This window comes from Strix uralensis, chromosome 6 (assembly GCF_047716275.1).
Source record: "Strix uralensis isolate ZFMK-TIS-50842 chromosome 6, bStrUra1, whole genome shotgun sequence".
NCBI lineage: Eukaryota > Metazoa > Chordata > Aves > Strigiformes > Strigidae > Strix > Strix uralensis.
Window position 1 is genome coordinate 18,213,187 of NC_133977.1, and position 16,831 is coordinate 18,230,017.

Consider the following 16,831-nt stretch of genomic DNA (forward strand, 5'->3'; position numbering starts at 1 on the left):
AAGAGTACCTGTCCAAGTTTCAGAAGATTTGGAGTCAAAAAACCCCAGGTCTCTAAAGTTTGGAAAAAAACTGTCTTCACAATTTAGAAGTTGCTCAAATTTGAAAGTTCTTGATTTTTTTAAAAGTATGCCAGAAAGTATAAGAACTGACAAAAGAAGGAAATTATTTAACTATTCCATGCTTCTGCATATCAGTTCAGGTCTGGAGGTGTTCCTTTCCATCCCATTTCACAGGCCAAATGATACTTCAGGGGAAACTTTCTTTGAATTCAGAAAAGTGAGGTGACAAAGATGCCAAATGCTGACTGTGGTAGAAATGCCATTACAGACTGGGCTATCTTTCAGTTGTTATGTGCAACCACTTTTGGTCTGGATTTGGACTGGTCCCTCAGAACCAGAGTTTCTGAAAGCTGCCAGCTGAACTCAATAAATATCTGAATGCTTGGTTTCTTTCCTTAACGAAGTCTGCACAGCCAAGTTAGAAATTTTATGCAATATCGTGCAGCTATTTTGTGCAGGTATTGTTCAAACTGTAATGCTTTCACTTTTTAAATTGATAGTATTTTGTATCTTCTATAGAAGTACACAAATTAAAATCTGAATTCACAAAACAAAGATTCTAATAGCGAAATAGGCCCTCGATGAAGATGGTACAGTTATTTCTTTATCAGACTTTTCACCCTCCATCATGAGTTTTCCATTCTCTGTTTTCTTCATCTTCTAGTTCCTCCTTGTACCACCTTTCTGTGCTGCTCTCTTCTGTCTCCTTTTACTCTGGGCTATTTCATTTGTATTGTTCTCCAAGTCTCTGCAATAGAGCAAGGAATAGAGCCTTCCACAGACATTATTTTCTCCTGTAGTTGCTGCCCTCTGAAGCACAATTTCCCCCATATTTCTTCCTTCCCACTCTGTATCTGCCACTAGCCTTAATGGCAGCAGTATTTGATTGCATGTCTGCAACCCTCCATAACTTGTTCCAGATGTATTAGGTGACATTTTGGACTTTTCTGCTGACTGATAGTCCAACTTCCTTCAGGGCTTCCCTTCAGTTTTGATGCCTCCTCCATCCCCAGCAAGCTGCTCCACTTCATGTCCTTTCTCCGTTGCAGAACTCATGAGCTCTGCTCCTCCTAGTCCTGTGGTGGTGAACACCACTGCTAGAGGACATGCCTGCAGCACGGGGTCCCTCTGCCCCCATCCTTCAGCTTACAGTGTGTCTGGTGATGTTCCTTGCTCTGTACTATGGCCAAAAAAAGAGGTACAAATCAGAGGTCAAACCAGAAAGCGGACCATTATGGTTCAGTTGCAATAGTGTAATCAGGACCAGAATCTGAACCATCTTAAACACACCAGTGCACATGTCCTCATGCAGAAAGTCAATGTCCACAATGTTCCCATGTGCAGCTCTATCAATCACTACTCTGAAATCAAACAACTGTGACATATCCTTCTTATCTAATTCAAATATTTTGTTCCCTCTTTGTAGAAGAACTTGTGAAAAATGTTGGTGAACAGGAAAAAGACCAAGGCAGAAATTCCACAGATGCACAGTTACAGGAAGAGACAACAAGGATACAAAATGAGAGTAGTCAGGGAAGCGATGTTACAACCTGTCCTCCCAGATCCATCGTCCTACAAGTAGTCTCTTTCGACACTCCTCTGAGTGATGAATCCAACTCAGAAAAATGCACTAACTCTGATCCGAACCAGAAAGATCTCACCGATGCCCAGCAAGAAACACAGAATACAGACCCACTGAATGGTAATACTTCATCACAGAGCATCAGTCAATCTAATGAAGCTGTCCAGGGCGAAGCTGCAGCAGTGTCTGGTATCTCCCTGTCAAATATCGATAGTAATGTAAAATACTGAAATAAGCTGTTGTACAAACCACCAGCATAAGACAGTTTCTTCAGGCATGTGGAAAAACAGTAGTGTCCTAAAACCATCAAATAAAAGCTGTTTGATATAAAAAAATATATTCTTCTTGATATTAGCTATTTGGTATCTAGATGAAAATTTTTTACATAAAATACCAAGACCTTTAGCTGAACTGGAAGAGTGATTTTAAAGTAATTTAAAGATGCGTATTTGCAATTAAATAGCAGTTTGTTATTGGAGAATGAGGTAAACTTTCAAAACAGAACTATCTAACATTTTCTCTTTGAATAGGTAATTATTCTTATGCTATTAAAATGCACTTCTCTTAGTTTAGGCACCTAATATGATTCTTATTTTGTAAACCACATCCTTTGTAGTAAATGTAATAGTGAATTTTAGAGTTAGCTTTAAGTGGATCGAATTTGCTAACTGTAGAAGGCATGGTACTGTGTCATTCTCTTAATCAGAAAGATGAGTCTCCTGACTCTGGTTTGCAGGACAAGTGAAGCAGCCAGAAAATCGTTATAATGTCAGAATATTTTTTTAGAATATAAGTATTTTATCACAAGCTGACTATGATTTAGTATCTGGTCACTGTAAGACAGTAACAAGGGCAACGTGGCCAAGCAATAGGAATAGATGTCATCAAAGTAAGAGAAAGACACTGTGCATTTTCATTTTATTTTCTGGATTTGCTTATTGTTAGCATAAGCTTTGAGGTATTAGGGTAATAAGAATAATCAAGGCACATAATGACCCTTCTTTTCCCCACTTCTAATTAAAATGCTAAACTCACTAATGCTTTTATGACAGTAAGCCTTGCAAGACAGTAAGCCTTGCAATATTGTGCCAAAAGTATAGCATTGTCTGAGCAGTAATGCTGAAGTGCCTATAAGGCTTAGCTTAGACGTAAGTATATGACTTGGCATATTTCTCTAAAATGTGTTTTATGGAGAACTCCCACTTATTCTAGAGTTCTGCATTTGAGCTCTCCATGCTTTTATTTTTGACAGTTTTTTTCCATCAGAAATAACAGATGGTTAATTTAGGGTCCTAAATCAAAATATTTACACTAAAATTAATTTCACAGCATTTGAAGTTGTCTAATAGCTGATATTTTTGTCTTTTGACATGTATCTTTTGCACCAATTTTTGTATTAAAGCCCAACTTGAAATTTAAGTGCCTTAGAAAAGTTTCCCATATCCTGGATGAGGAACACAGTAAGAAAAGCTGCATCTTTTATCTTTCAAACTATGCAGAAGGCAGTTGTAGTGTAGCTGTCCTTGGGTGTCTTTAGAAGTCTGACCCAAAAAAATGCTGTTTGAGAGGTCAGATACAACTCAGCATGCAGTCAGTGCACTCTGTTGCCTTGTCAGTCTTTACATTCCACCTTTCCTATGAGAACAGAGATTTCTTATTTTAGAAAAAGCTAATCTCATTCATTTGCTAAAGCACTGAATTTTCTACAGAATGCCTTATATTTTATCACTTCAAACTGCAAAATTTATGAAAAGAGTAAGAAGTTGTTGAGTTTGTAATAGTGTATTTCCAAAGGCAAACATGGTCTGGAAGCTGTTTTTTTTCTTGAAGATGGTAAAAAAGATTTAATAACATGAATTCCATCAATCCAAGGATGTTCCTTCACTAGAGAAGGCAATATTCAAAAAGAGTTCAGATAAATAATGAAATAGAAATAAGAGATTGATTTAATTATTTTGTGGAAATAAATAGTATTGATAAAGTCATGAACTTAAAGTTAGAGTTCATATGAGGACATTGCTCAGCTCTTGCATCACTAAAGAGGCGGTGGTACATAAATCAGGGACTTATAACAAGTCATGGAAAAAAGGGAGATCAGCAGGAGACATAACTGCATCAAGTGAATAATCACACAGTAAGAGAAGCAGAAAATTATTTTTAAGGCAACCCCTGAGGCTGAGTGATGAGCCAATACTCCCTTACTGGGGTCCCCCAACTTAATCTGAGCCATTGTAGGTTTTGCAGCACACATCTCAGTTGCTGCTGATTGCCACAGAAAGTTTTGGTATAGAAATGTAGGTTTCTTTACTGAAACTAAACATCTGTGCCTGCAAGTCTTAAACTGCTGTATAAAGATCTTTGGAAATGAAATGGAACTGAAAGGGTTTTTCTCTGAACCTGCCTTTACTACAAGCTGTGCTTTTTTTTGCTGGCAAGAGTGTGTAAAAAGTAGAGGCTACTGCTCATGCCATTGATTGAACACATGCCCAGCCATTGTAAAATTCTGTTCTGAACATGTCTTCAAATTAGTTTGAAAACTGTTGATCTGATATTGTTTGTGAACAAATGTAGTCATCAATTCTTGGTGTTGTCATGGGAAATTATATTGTCACAGGAAATTATGTTGTCAAAATACTGTTGTCATGGGAAATTCAGAGAATGTATGCATTTCCAATTCTTTGGATCTTGCATTCTAGAACAGTGACTTTTCACCTATTTAGCTCTGTGACTCCTTAAAATTTTTCCACTGGAAATGTGCACCCTTGGTCAGCCATCTTAAGCCTACAGAAACTAAATTTGCATTTCTTTTAGTCTTATCCTTTCATGAATCTCCTCAGAAGTAATTCATAGTCCCTCAAGTCAGAAAACCACAAGATGAAACTGGATTTCTGATTTATACTATCACAAATTTTTACTAGAGTGCTACTATGCATAGAATAAAGATATTGGTTAGGTGTTATTTTTAAAGGCATCTGCTATCTGAAGGCATTTTTAATTGTCATTTTATGCGAAACATCTGTTCACTGTGGTATGTTGAATTTATTCTCATCCATCTTCTTCAGTGATTATTTGTGTTCATTTTTCAGCATAGATAAATACCCAGGTAAATGAAGAGCTTGATGAATGTTTTGCCTGGTTTCTGTAGCATATTAATGTCAGAGTCCAATATTCTTTGACCAGGTTCTTTTAGATATTCCACACATGAAGGATGTAATGTTTAATATCAAATTTACCTATCTGAAGATAGTTGATGTTACATGGGATTTCTGATTTAGCAGCGATACAAAATATACTGAAAGCACACTACAAATGTAAGTTACACTCTGCAAAATAGAGCAATTGCAATACACAGCTCAATCTGAATGCTGATGTGAGTCCCATTACCAGTCTCTAGAATATGCTCACTGTCACAGTGCTGGATGTCTCCAGTCACCAGTAAGGCTTGTAGGTTGAAGCCAGCTCAAGCCTGTTGCTCTCTTCAAAATTCTTTTGCTAGTTGTCTAGTTTTTATACTCTATATTGGACTGAGCCAAGTATTCTCTCCTTCCATGCTGGCCTGGCTAATTCAGGAAGATAGTTGTGTTCTTCTAATGAATGCAAGGACAAACATCTACACCACTGGTTGATCCCCAAAACTGTGATTTAGTCAGTGGATCCACTCAAGTATGTAAACCTAAGGCCACCCTCTGCTCCCCTTTGTGTTGAGGTTGTCAGCTTTCTTTGCAACAGCTCTGGTCAGTCATCCCTTGTATTATCTCTGAGCTTGCTGTGCATATCGCCCTTGCCCATGGCCATTTGTCTTCTTCCATTGTAGGGGTTTATTGGTCAGTCACAATATAATTTACATTCTGATTTTATGTCATGAAGTAGTTTGATTTATACTTTAAATTTGGTAACATTTCATTTGTGCATTTTCCCTATTTTACCAATATTAAAAAGGTCATAGAAAAATATTCTGAATATTTTATGGTCATTTGAAATTATTTACAGAGGGACTATGTCATCATATTCTTAAAACTTCCGTTCTAAGGACAGACCAGCCATGTTACTATATAGTGAGAAATCTATCTATATATCATTTAAATACTATAATCTTTTAAGTTAGTACTGACCCTTTCACAGAACTTTATGCTTCTAATAAACCACAGAGGAGACCTAATACTAATTTCTCAACTGTATCATAGATGATATAAATAAATGACATATATGGCGGGCTTTTCCTGTGCCCAGCCCAGCCCACATCTTTCCTGTGCCTATACAGCAAAAGTATATTGCAGATATTTACATCACTGTCATACGCAGTGGCTGGGGCAGCAGACTTTCTGCAAACACATGGTGAGACTCAGGTTCTGGCTCTTTGAGATGAAATGAATTAATATTGGGTTTCAGCAGAAGGTTTAAGTATCTCTGAAGAGATTGTGCCGCTGTGTTAAAGATAACAAAAAAAGGAAATGCAGGCATTTAGTATTGGAATAGTCTGCAAAGGGAAAACTCAGGCTAAAATGTTTCACATTTCTCTTTCACAGTGGTGAAATGATTTAACATCATTCTTAATGGAGGGAATCCATTAAACTGTCATTGTTGTTTTCTAAATGTAGATAGTTAATATTAGTGTTTTTGCAAGAGTTTTTATTGCTGCAATGTGTGTAGAATTCTCATAAGTACAAATAACACAGCATTTTCTGTTTTCCCTTCTCACTCCCTCCTCTTTTTTCTCTGTATAAGCTATGTTTGAGATGGTCAAGGGTGAGTGTGTTGCGTATGATGCTGTAACACTGGACACAGAAGGGAGATACAGCACAGGTAGCAGCCCCACTTTTCACTTTTACGTCTCTGTTGATGGCCAGCAGATCCAGACAGGACTCTTTTAATCAAGGTCATATATTTTCTGACCCAAGTGAAGACCAGTGACGAGTGGCGATCCTCAGGGATCAGTATTGCGACCGGTGCTGTTTAACATCTTTGTTGGTGACACGGACAACGGGATTGAGTGCACCCTCAGCAAATTTGCCGACAACACCAAGCTGTGTGGTGCAGTTGACACGCTGGAGGGAAGGGATGTGCCATCCAGAAGGACCTGGACAGGCTGGAGAGGTGGACCATGCAAATCTCATGAAGTTCGACAAGTCCAAGTGCAAGGTCCTGCACATGGGTCGGGGCAATCTCAAGTACAGATACAGGCTGGGTGATGAGTGGATTGAGAGCAGCCCTGAGTAGAAGGACTTAGTAATAGTGGATGAAAAACTGATCGTGAGCCAGCAATGTGTGCTCACAGCCCAGAAAGCCAACCATGTCCTGGGCTGCATCAAGAGAAGTGTGGCCAGCAGATCAAGGGAGGGGATTCCCCCTCTACTCTGCTCTTATGAGACCCCACCTGCAGTACTGCATCCAGCTCTGGGGCCCCCAACAGAAGAAGGACATGGACCTGCTTGAGCAGGTCCAGAGGAGGCCATGAAGATAATCAGGGGGCCAGAGCACCTCCCTTATGAAGACAGGCTGAGAGAGTTGGGGTTGTTCAGCCTGGAGAAGAGAAGGCTCTGGGGAGACCTTATATTGGCCTTCCAGTACTTAGAGGGGGCTACAGGAAAGATGGGGAGGGACTCTGCATCAGGGTGTGTAGGGATAGAACAAGGGGTAACGGTTTTGAACTGAAAGAGGGCAGATTTAGATTACATGTAAAGAAGAAATTCTTTCCTGTGAGGGTGTTGAGACACTGGCACAGGTTTCCCAGAGAAGCTGTGGCTGCCCCCTCCCTGGCAGTGTTCAAGGCCAGGTTGGACGGGGCTTTGAGCAACCTGGTCTAGTGGAAGGTGTCCCTGCCCATGGCAGGGGGGTTGGAACTGGATGATCTTTAAGGTCCCTTCCAACACAAACCATTCCATTATTCTATGTTTTTTCAATGGAATGTCACTTCAAGCAAGCAGAAGGTAGCATGCACATTCCCAAATTAGAGTTATTTCAGTATTCTAAGAAGCACTATACATCTATCAGGACATTAGCACTCTCCATGCTATATTTTTCTACCTTGTACTTTCTGTACTGAAGATGGGGGGTAGAAGGCCGAAGCAATGTCCAGAGTGCTTGCTGACTCCTGGGGCAAAGTAAGAACCCGCAGGTGCTGGAGCTGGGAGAATGAGATTGAAAGTAAGAAGAAAAGCAACATAGTTATTCAGATTAAAATTTCATTTGTTAGCTGTCATTGTTCTGTCCTTTATAAAAAGGAGAAAACTCAGTTCAGTTTTCTGTGAGTAAATGGTTGAATTATAACAGAGATGGGGGACATGGGAAGATGATCTATCTGCATTCTTGAGAACTGTCACTGAATGTTTGGATGTACTATGGTGAGAGGGTTCCTCATTAAAAAAAAAAAAAAAGAAAAAAGGGACTGTTTTCCTCTCCTTGTACCACGCCTCTTTCTAGGTATAGTTCTTGTAGACTATCGCTTTTTATTAACAGGAGTAGGTCTGCCATGGGTCCTGGTCAGTGCAAAGGAATAACCAGAGGGTTGCTATTATAAGAACTCCAGTTGTGACTGAACGTCATTTTTCTCCACAATACCTTTGTCCTTTCCATCATCTCACTTTCATTTAATTGAATGTTACAAGATTAAGTGGCACTATTATAAGGTGATTTTTTTTTAAGTGATGATTTTCCTTTTCTCCTGAGTGATTTATTAATTAGAACATTAATTTAAAAAACTGCTTATGTTTAATTAAACAACTCCATGTTTCAATGATTTATAAATGCTAATTAGCACACTTTTAACTTTTCACTTATGATGATAGCCACATTAATCCTTAATATCAAAATGTAAAGGAGATAATAAATATGTGATAAAACAGATTATCAGTAACTTCACTCTGTATGACAGTAGAGGACTACTCAGTCACATCGAGTTGTACAAAGCATTCAACGTCATCAGCAGTCAGTAACTGAAAGCCTCTGGAGGATGACCAGGTTAAATAACAGTGAACAGATCCACATCAAGAACATACTAGTTTGATTTATGGTAATGCAAGTGACATCAAGTAATTACCCGTGCCATGCAAATGCTAGTGGCACTTCAGTGCTGCCATGGCCCCGTGGAGCTCAGCCCAGTGTGGGATCCTTTGCAAAGCAGGCACAGATTGCTGTAGTGCGTGCTGCATTAGTGGTCCTTGTGCACACTGTGTGGCTAAACAACAACAGTAAATCAGGGTCCTGGTACTAAGGGAAGGCATCCATGTTCGTGCATGGGATGAGGATGTAGGGAAAGTTATATTAAAAGAGCAAACAATGTGTTTATAAAAAGGATAGGGATTATAAGATAACACCCATTAGCAACCTCTCATGGGGCAGAGTTTATCACATAAAAAAACTGCTGCATTGACAGGAAGAAAGTTATGTATGGTTTAGAAGCTAATGTTTAGTTTTTATGAAAATTAAACAGACAAAGTTTTTGTTCTGAGGCCTCCGCAAACCACTCCTATCCTGCTCCTAAAACTCTAACCACTCTATTCCAAGTATAAAATTTAAATATTTAGATCAATAGATTTTACTTTCATGCCTCTCCCCACCCCCTTTTTTGTTTTTATGGATACCAGTAAAAGTTTTGCTAAATCCTGCCAAAAACAACTGCAGGGTGAAAGATCTGGAGACATTCTTGTTCTAATTCATGTGAGCCCAGTTTTGAGACTTTAAAAGCCTTTAGAGAACTGGTTGTCTATATTCTACCTACACTAAATTTACATAAAATAAGATGGACAGTGAAAAATGCTGCTTGGGGGAATATGGCCCATCTGCTGGTGGCCACATTACTGGGTGAGCTGCACCCACTCTACCACCATTCATGGCAATGAAACAAGGGAAAATCAGTAGCATTTCTTACTTGTTTACAGTGAGCCATGGTGAATTCATAGATATTAATTTTCTTCTTTCCTTATTTTCATTCTCAGAGCTCCCTTTCCTCTCTTCCCTTTCTGTTTTCTAAACTGTGAGCCTTGTCTTCAACTCACCATCTTTCAATTTTCCTTTCAGATCACACATCATCTGCTTTCCCTTTCACCTGCTTGTACCTTTGTTTTCTGGCTTTCAAAAAATCTTCCCCAGCCTGTATTTTTATTTTTATAAGTTTTATGCTTCTCCCAGCTCATCCTCTCCACTATTGAGACTTCTGTGCTTTTCCTTTTTCACATTTTCAGTTCAGCATTATTAATCACTGGTGTGATCACTCAATCAACTGGTTAAACTGAGAAGTTACTATATAGTTAGTAAATAACTGTGTTTGCTACTTTCTCTGCATGCCTACTATCTCAGTTTATAATTTTCTCAGCTGTACTCATTCAAAGTTACTGAGGGAACAGTTTAAGCAACAGCTTGATATTATGATTGTCAGTTTGAAATTCATATTGTATTACTTAGTTTGAAAGTTGTTTGTTTCACTCAGTGTCATTGCTCCTGGCATCTTTCATTATCTGAGAGACGTTTACTCCTAATTTGAAGCCAATTTTGACTTTCAGTAAGTTGGAAGGTAAACTAAACCAAAACCAAACCCACTTTATTAACACTTACCCATGTAAATGTCTTCATATTTTCGTTTCATGCTGTGATCTATTGCTTTCATTCTATCTTTTGCCTTATGGATAAACCATAATGATTAGTTAATTCAATCTTATGCTTACTCTGATAAGAAAGCAATTAAAGAAACTAGTGACTGAAACCTCATTTTAATCTTAAAAAAGTCAGGAGGGAAAAGTTCCTCTCTGTCTAGAGCTGTGTAGAGTCTCTTAACTTGGTTAACTTCCTCACTCAGGTTCCCAATCACATTTTTTTACCTTCCAGGTGAGCCTAAACACTGTAAGAAGTCAGAAGATATAGTAAAAGCCACTGAGCAGAAAGAAGCACTGATACAGAACTAGATTTGCTATTTCTTAAAAGCTTCTGATGTTTCAGGCAGGACAGGTAATTTTGTAATTTCTTTCTTATTATGGGGAGAGTTTTATACCATAAAGACTAGTTTAGTGCTATTATTATTCTCTTTATTCTATTCCATTTGTGGGTTTATTACAAAATTTTGAAATGGGGCACGGTACACCCCACTTTCTATGTCCCATAAAAGCCATTCAATATAAAGAAGGGACGAACAATACTTTTACATCACTGAATCCTTAATGTCAGACTAAATGATCATGCAATAAAACATCCTCAATTCATGTATATTAAATACTGAAAGTAATAGTATTAAAAATCTATTGTTTAATTTTCATTTGACCTCTGTTGCAGGAGAAAATAAGAACTCTAGCTGTTCCTACCCCATGCCCTCAGAGGCTGTTATCTGTCAACTTATTCTTGGATCATCCTGTTTCTGTGGAGAGTGGACAAAACAACTAAAAGTTAAAACTTAAAACCCTGAGTTGGTAACACAAGGCACTTAACAACTCACAAGATTTCAGTTGTATTTGTTGTTGCTATTTCCTCTTCTATTCTGCTTTCTTAAACTAGCCAAAATAATTTTTTCAGCCAAAGTTGGACCTCGCTTTATAGCACCACTGACACCAGACATTTCCAGTTAACCATGAGACATGTGAAACCATGACATTTATCATCTGCCCGAGATTGCTGTTATGTGTCACTGCTACTGGCTTCCAACAGAAATGGAAAGTCAAAATGAAACATTGTTATAGATATTTGTTCATGCAACCATGCTGCATGCAACATAAAAGTCGTACTTGTTAGCTTCCTTAAAATATCTGGAAATAAATATGTAGACCATACAGGGAAGTTGTAGTGTTACACTGACCAGCCTGCGTGGATGATGATTCTTCCCCACTGTGGTGGCTACCATATGGAGAGAACTGGTGTTTAACAAATCAGTATTCAAAATACCTCTTTAAAATTAGTTAAATAGCATCCAGTATTAAATATTAAAGCATTCTCAGTCTGGTAGTGTTTTGGAAGACATCAGCAATGGTGTCAGCCCTACCATGATGCTGATGCTTACTTTTTTGTAGGGCGGAAGAGACAGTGACAGGAATACATGAAAATTGCTTCACTTCACCAAAATATTATGTTGCCTCTCAGACAGAACTGGAAAGTGACAATGAGGCCTTATATCACAATTTGTCTCAAATGCAAAGGTGACAACATGGATCCTGTAAAATCCTTGCTAGCATTTTTTTCATTAAAAGAAAACACCAGAGCATCTTTCTCTGAGAGGCAGCGAAAACGGAGCACGCAGGCAGTTACCTCTGGAAGAAGCCTCAGAATGAGTCCTCCAGCCCAAACTGTACCCAGACAAAGGCCCCATTTTCATCTCTGCTTCCCTCGAGATGCACGTGACTCCTCCAGGCTTGCCCAGGCGTCCCATGCAGCTGCGGCCAACCTCATTTCCGTCTGCTGGAACCTTCCAGGAAAATTCCATGCTCCCCTTTGCATTGTAGGCACTCCGGTGGCTCGGGTTGCTGCACTCCCCATTCTCCTTTTTGGACCCTGTGGTTATTACCTCACTGACCAAAAAGTCTTTATAATCAGCTGTGGCCTGTTCTGAAGAGGACTCGTGGGGGCAGTGGCAATCACCTCTACACAGAGGTCGATGGATGATTGAGACCTATGTGCTGCTTCAGGGATCTAACCAGAGCTCAACAGGCACCAGGCTCAACCTCAACAAGGGCACACTTTGTCCACATTGAAGGAGTCATAAACCAGTCACCCTAGACTGAGGGACCCTTACACATCCATACCTGTTGACTGTCTCTTTTCTGACAGCAGAGCAATCGAAATTGAGCTGGGAACAGTAAGTGCTCTGAGCCCTGGGATAAGGGCATGCCAAAAGGTGGAATTCCTGTCATTGAATATGTAAGCCATATACACACTATGCATAAGTAGTGTGCATAGTTTTAACTTAAGAAATGTTTGTGCATATAGGATGTAAAAAGTGCATCTAAATTGTTTTGTGTATCTGGTCCACAGCTTGTATTTAGCATGGACAAAGTTCTGTACAGTGCAGTTAACGAATGAAATGTTAACAAATGAAGTTGTATCATATATGTTATAACGCAATTGATATTTTTTGCTAAGAGTTAAGAATTTATATATTCTCTGCTGGTGTTTGAGCAAATCATTAGTAGCCTAGATCACTCTGTGCATCTTTGCATCCTTTTTGGGAATGTTGGACTTTTTTTTTTTCTTTATAATAAAATGTAAACCATCTTATGGCTTCTTATTGTCATTATGACAAGAGAAGAAACATTATGGTCATATCAGACTTTTTTTAAATTGTAAATTGCCATATGCTATGGCAATGGAAAATCTTCTTGTTTAACATCTGAGAACTTGGGACCTTATTTCAGATATGTTGAGCATCTGCAGTTCCCACCAAATTTGAAAAAAACAAAAGATGACTGATATTGTTAAAAATTAGGCCAGTTAGATATTGTTTGTTACAGAGTGTTCTTCAACATTGTAATTTATGATTCACTGAGACTAAAAGTCTGGAGCAATCAGAATTTAATGTTTTTATTGTATTTTCAACTTCATATTTTTACCATAGTTGAACTTGACTTTTTCCCTCTGTGTCACTATCCCATCGTGATTTATATACTCTGCAAGAATTTTCTCCTGGAAATACAAGCAGAAACTATAACAGATTCTGCAGAGTACTTGGAGCATCCTGTGGGGCTCTCAGTGTCCTGTTATTATAGCCAGCACCAAGATCTCCCACTGCAGAAACTCGAAGGAGCTCCCAATCTCACAGGGAGGCACTCATTGCCTGCAGAACTCATTCATTAATATAGAAATGTGATTTGTATATAAATAATCCTATTTGCTCATTTGTATTCAGTTTTAATCACTGTGGTAGCTGTTACTGAAATACAAGAAGAGTCCTTAGTTTTTCTTTAATGCCAGCTGATTCTCTTCCTTTCTTCCTTTATTCTTAGCAAGATTTTATCTGGACATGACCCAAAGCTTAGTGTATTGTTTCAGTGAGGAGAAATATGATTTCATGGAAGACCTATATAGCCAACACATGTTAATTAAGGCTTTGACCTTGGGTGAAACTAGCGTTTGGATGGCAGAAAAGCTTCTTGAAAGGGCCTCTCCCTGAACAATAGTTTATCTTTGAAACCTGTAAGACTGTGCTACCAAAACACTGCATGGGGCCATAAGAAGTGTTGTTTGTATATGCATCTCTCCCACAGCATTATGGGCATGTACCCCTGCATTGAGCACACTGAGGAGCTGTAGCTATAGATTAGCCCTCAAGAGTTTTATTTTGTATTTTTATCTTGAGATATCTGACAGATATATTATGTAATATTGTTATGGGTTATGATCTAGCCAGTATTTTTTTATTTAATTTTCAACAAGGCAATCTACAACTATGTGTTTTTATTCTGCTGTATTTGTCCGTATTTCCTATGATGATATTCTCAAATAAATTTGATTTGAGGGCAAGGATCGTGAAGCTCCTGTTAGTTATAAATTTGCTTTCCTGAAGCGTGTTTGCTCATTTGCCTATGGTTGTTTTTGAAAAGTGATGAAGCATAAATGGTTGTTTCCAACCCTTTCACCCATTTGTGACTCCACAGTTTTTCCATAACTGTGTCAGTTTGCTGTACAAGCTCACTCACATCCTCATGACACTCTTGAAAACAATTTCTTTAAGCGAGTCTTGCTGCCTTAGCCTTTACTGCTAAAATAGCCCTCACATGAAGAAAACCATAACCAATAGAACATTTTTTACCCCAAAAAATTCTTACTGTTGGTTGGTATTGATGGAATCACTGGGACTGTTCATGTTAGCAACCATTCTTCGGAAGGGTATGACTTTCAGAGGCACCTCTATGGCATGGTATAAATTTAATCATCCAAGTTCAGTGGAGCAGGGAGTAAACAGGGCCCCTTCCTACTCAGATTGGAAATGAATGGAAAGAATCCCATTGACCTAGATGTGTAGAGAATCCTAGCAAGATACATGATGGAAATAAATGAAGACAACTACTCTATACCATTCTTTGCAGTTCCTTTTTCTCAGATGCTATCCCAGCTACATGAGCAAAGGACGTTCTGCTGTATAGATGCCCGAAGTCAAACAAGCCACTACTGTGACCAAAATTACTTCAAATTAACAAATAAATCAAGATCCCCAGTGGTAAGTGTCTAAAATGTATATTTTTAATAGACTATAGTTACTACTTTAGAAAGGGGAAAATGTAAGTACAACTAATATTCTTCAACAGCAACTTAAAGAGATTTAAATTCACAGTAGTTTAGCAGACAAAGGTTTATCTGAGAGTGGAGTGAATTGACTTTTAAATCATTCTTTGAAAAATCACATCCTTGAAAACTGATATGGAAAAATGAGTGGAAATGACGTTTAATATTATGAGGAAAAGAAAGTGTCCTCTGTCAAACACACTATGCAAACATTTAGGCCATTTCCCTGGGACAATTTTACTTTTCTGGTCATTTAATTATTTAATGGGTCTTCAGAGACCCCTTTTCCATGTCCCAGGGCAAACATTCAGAAGTTTTATCAAACTGTGAATGTCTTAGTAGTCCCCTGGGAACAAAGAAGCAAGTCATAACCGCAGAGTTATAAATGTGAAAAATCTCTTATAAAACCCAGGATTTTAACTATTTTGGGCTGAACTTTGTGCAAAATACTTCCCTTGTGCTTAGGCAAGTCCTTTGCTTATAGCCCTTCTGTGGAGAACTGTGGGAGAACTTTCCATTAGCTGAGCTTGGATAGATATCTTAACCAAACATGATTTCCTGACAAATTACATCATATATGAACTTTAAAGCTGGTAAGTTTTATGCATTTGTAACATCCTGTATAGATCACTTACAAACCTGAAGTAATATAAAACTATATAAAACTATATATAAATAAGGTGGTCAAAATCAAAATGGTAGGTACACTATGGGCCTTGAGCTGGAGCAGGTTAAGCAGAATTAATGTTTTTTCATTTTTGTTTGGACTGTAGTTATAAAGCTGTCTCATTGTCACATAGGTCCTAATGCTGATGCACTTACAAGCAACACTCCTGAACCTGCAAGAAGGACTTTCATTAGAGTAAGACTCTGGGACTTGTGTCATAATACCATGAACAAACATCAAATAACATGAAATTATTTGCTATTTATTTGTATAAAGCCTGATATGATTATCTTCATCCAAATTCAATAAACCAAAGGGTCAAATTCACCTATGACGTAATTCCATGAAAGCCAAGAGAGACGATGTCATTATACCAGGAATTAATTTGATAATTGGATAGTAATTGGTTGTCTCTTACTTTCTCTGTATTCATCTGGTTTACTGATTGTTTTCTGAAGTGGAGGGTACTGTCAGGGTCTAATGCCTCTGTACAAAGCACTATTCAACTGTAAGCTATCTTAAATTATTTTATTGAAATTGTGCTTTCTTTTCTTTGAGACCTCTCTCCTTTGAGAGAGAATTGTATTTTTCTTACCAGTCAGAAATGAACATTCACCTTTATTGTTTGGGGTACTCCAGTAGTTCACAACTGGAATGAATAGCAGCATATTTCTGTCAAGCATTGTAATATGATGTACAATGCATCTTTATTTTAGCATTCCTGCCTGAGAAGGACCCCTATTCTCTCAGTCACAAGCTGGTTTGGGGTAGGGCAAAACTGTGACTTCAGCCAGAGCAGTTCTGGGGGACATGTGTGTGTTCTTAAATAAATAGTAGGTACAGGAGGAGGACTACAGAGTTGATATTTCCAGTAAATTAGAGAATAAAAATGGCATGAGCAATTTAAATATTATTTATAATTGACCTTCATGTCTGTTTTTAATATTCAATCTGCTGAGTGTTTAAAAAAGCAATTAAAAGTCCCATATAATGTTAAAACCCTTGATAAATGTAATAAACAAATGACATATTCAAAAGAGAGAATCTATGTCCCATTAGGAGAGAAAAAGAAAGATGAGAGCAACATATGGCAGTATAATTAGCATGATTAGGGAAGCACATCAACAGAATTTATGCTGCAGGGAAAATGTAATAAGAAACCAACACACTTTCCTCACTGCCTTGAAAACTGCAAATATCGCTCTCTGAAAAGGAGAAGATTCAGAAAGGCTCTCTGGCATTTAAAGCTGTAACTTGTGTTCTTCTGTCATTATTAAAGATGCACACAGCCATCTGCAAACCATTTATTTTTGCAGAGTTCACATTGT

General features: G+C 38.1%; 1 protein-coding gene across 3 annotated transcripts in view; it reads left to right on the forward strand.

The window, feature by feature from the left end:
- PDE1A (phosphodiesterase 1A) overlaps positions 1-14,072 on the forward strand; it is a 162,788-nt gene extending 148,716 nt beyond the window's left edge. For 2 of the 3 annotated variants that reach the window (XM_074873050.1, XM_074873051.1), the window contains one exon: positions 1,487-2,420. In XM_074873050.1, the coding sequence (XP_074729151.1) occupies positions 1,487-1,872 (386 nt within the window). In that variant the 3' untranslated portion in view covers positions 1,873-2,420. Of the gene's footprint in view, positions 1-1,486; positions 2,421-10,462; positions 10,583-10,903 lie in introns of those variants that run through there. The other variant, XM_074873049.1, reaches the window with a different exon arrangement.
- The last annotated feature ends 2,759 nt before the right edge of the window (positions 14,073-16,831 follow it).